At 36.8% G+C, this 3,266-nt stretch overlaps 1 protein-coding gene across 1 annotated transcript; it reads right to left on the bottom strand.

Annotated features, from left to right (window-relative positions):
• Positions 1–325: 325 nt before the first annotated feature.
• On the bottom strand, positions 326–3,266 carry LOC311126058 (uncharacterized protein; the record flags this gene model as incomplete). The annotated part of the gene is made up of 4 exons (XM_084200084.1): positions 326–406; positions 617–797; positions 931–1,552; positions 3,257–3,266. 3 exons carry the CDS (start codon positions 3,264–3,266, stop codon positions 785–787), a joined length of 645 nt encoding a protein of 214 aa, XP_084056210.1. The 3' UTR covers positions 326–406; positions 617–784.

Raw genomic sequence — 3,266 nt, 5'->3', positions numbered from 1 at the left:
GGGGGATGGGTAGCTAGTCCTTGATTGGCTGTAGACCTGGGAGCCACAACTGCCAAGAGAAATTCAATGAAATAATAGAATTATGAAATAGGCTGAATCAAATTGTGTTTACATATGTTTAAGACTCACACTTACCTCAGCCTGTTTCTTCCACTTCATGATCTGGGTATCATTGCTGACCCTCAACCTGTTAACATGTCCTCTAGTGGCATCGGAATATAGGCAGATGGCCATGGAGTTCAGAGTGAAGAATATCTTCTCACGGCATCCTCCCCTCCACAGCTCCATCTCCAGGCATGTTGGCACAAACTTCATTTTATTTTTCCTGCTGGTGAACAAGGCCATTGACAGCACCATCCATGTCCCTCTGTCAAGGAGGTCCTGCTTCTTACGTTGAAAGTCGTCTCTGAAAAGAGGAGACATTAGAAGGTTTCTTCTCTTAGTTTTGTCTTTTGTCTCGGACAAGGCTTACATGTCAGAGTTGTACTTACTTTACTAATTGACTTGTAGAAACGGTACAACTATATACAACATGTCAATTGTGAAATGATTGATATTGGACATCTAGTGTGAACATGATATTGGGTTAATCCTCACATTGTGGTGATTTCTCTACCTTTGATGACGTCTACTTTGAGGTTTCTGGCCTGGGGAAGGGTTGCCCTCTAACAGGTGGTCATCAAAGGTGCCTTCTCCTCTGCCCACGCCAGAGTCTCACTCCAGGAAAAGGTCTGAAAGACCTCTGTCTCCACCGGTTGGGACAAGGGACCATCTTTTTCCTGCACTAACTCCTTTCTCTGAAAGTACATAGAAATCACACAAACCTATGATCCTACATTGTAGATATATGGTATGGTATGGCATATCAACTGAATTATAATCTCAAGTCTAAAAAACAATCACTCTTATCACATACTTCTACTACCTTACCTCTTGATGATGACCTCTTTGTACTTCTTCACGTGTGACCTCATAAACAAAGCATGGAGGTATTGATGGCAATCCAGGTAATATCTGGCCCTGGCAAGGGGACCAGACCCATAGACTGGAGGTGTCCTCTTCACCTCGGGGACAGGGGACTTTGTTGGTCTTCCAGACAATGACACCTTCTTCACCTTAGCTGGTGTAACAGCCAATCTCACCTTCTTCACCTTAGCTGGTGTTCCAGTCAATCGCACCTTCTTCACCTTAGCTGGTGTAACAGCCAATCTCACCTTCTCCACCTTAGCTGGTGTAACAGACAATCTCACCTTCTCCACCTTAGCTGGTGTAACAGCCAATCTCACCTTCTTCACCTTTCCTGGTGTTCCAGCCAATCTCACCTTCTTCACCTTAGCTGGTGTAACAGACAATCTCACCTTCACCACCTTAGCTGGTGTAACAGCCAATCGCACCTTCTCCACCTTAGCTGGTGTAACAGCCAATCTCACCTTCTTCAACTTAGCTGGTGTAACAGCCAATCTCACCTTCTCCACCTTAGCTGGTGTAACAGCCAATCTCACCTTCTTCACCTTAGCTGGTGTTCCAGCCAATCTCACCTTCTTCACCTTAGCTGGTGTAACAGACAATCTCACCTTCTTCACCTTAGCTGGTGTAACAGCCAATCTCACCTTCTTCACTTTAGGTGTGTGTGTGTGTGTGTGTGTCTATATAGTAAATGCTATATATATTATATGGTTATATATTGATCATTATATAAATGACATATATATATATAAAATATATTGTGTAAAACTAGCAGTGTAAATGTTATAGAATTAGAGTTTACTGAAAATAATAAGTAATTTGGTGAATAATGGAACAAATGTAGTGAATGTGTCTGTTTGTAAATGAAACCTAGGCTATACAATTATTGTAATATGTTAAATAAACATATATTTCTATGATTTATCTTTCCTGGTTGTTATTTCTCAGTGTCTCTGGACAGAAAATGTGCCAAGTCAATAAAGTTAGGCGCCACATTTTGTGTTTCCTGACGCCTGTAATGATCTGCGAAATATTGATTGGTTGACACCCCATCTGTAGTGTCAAGGATCCGCTGCTCATTCCGTTCACCATCTCCGGAGGTCTACGTCACTGGCTTTCTAGGCGCCACTGACATGGATCATTACCACCAACCCCCGGACTGACTTGTCTCATTACCACACCTGGTTCCCATTCCCCCTGATTAGTATGTGTATATATGTCCCCTCTGTTCCCCATTGTCCTTGTCCATTATTGTCCCATGTCTGTTGGTCTCCTGAGTATAGTGTATTGTGCTATTGTTATTACGGGTCTCGTCCCGTGTATTATATAGAGGTTGACACCTCTCTCTTTTGTTTGGGTTACATCCCTGTGTTATATATATATATATATATATATATATATATATATATATATATATATATATATATATATATATATATACACACGTGTTTGGGTTACAGCCCTGTGTTATATATATATATATATATATATATATATATATATATATATATATATATATATATATATATATATATATATATATATATATATATATATATATATATATATATATATATATATATATATATATATGTATGTATGTATGTATGTATATGTATGTATGTATATATATATATGTGTATATATATATATATATATATATATATATATATATATATATATATATATACATACATATACATACATACATACATATACATATATATATATATATATATATATATACATACATATATACATATACATACATATATACATATACATACATATACATATATATATATATATATATATATATATATATATATATATATATATATATATATATATATATATATATATATACGTGTTTGGGTTACAGCCCAGTGTTATATATATATATATATATATATATATATATATATATATATATATATATATATATACGTGTTTGTTTTGAGCTTCGTCCCCGTCGTTGTTCATGACGTACCTTGTGTTGGGGGGAGAAAATAAAACCCCTATTACCTATTCCTGCGCCTGTCTTCAAATCCTTATACTACGTGACATGTAGATTGTGTGATTTGATTGGATAACGAGTATTTGTTGACCTACGTCATCGGATATTCAATTGACACATGGGCATTCGCGCTGCGTTTCCACCTTCAAGAAACAGAAAGGAGCAAAAAGTCTGTGGTTGTATTTGATTAACGTTTATGGAAAAAGTATGGATTTCAGACGACTCACACATATTGGCCTCTTATCACCAGCATGAACCACATTGTCTAATTACCTGTGGACAT

This window comes from Coregonus lavaretus (assembly GCF_964263955.1).
Source record: "Coregonus lavaretus genome assembly, contig: HAP1_SCAFFOLD_5444, whole genome shotgun sequence".
In the NCBI taxonomy this organism is placed as follows: domain Eukaryota; kingdom Metazoa; phylum Chordata; class Actinopteri; order Salmoniformes; family Salmonidae; genus Coregonus; species Coregonus lavaretus.
The sequence above is the reverse complement of the archived record's forward strand: the minus strand, read 5'-3'. Positions and strand labels throughout refer to the sequence as shown.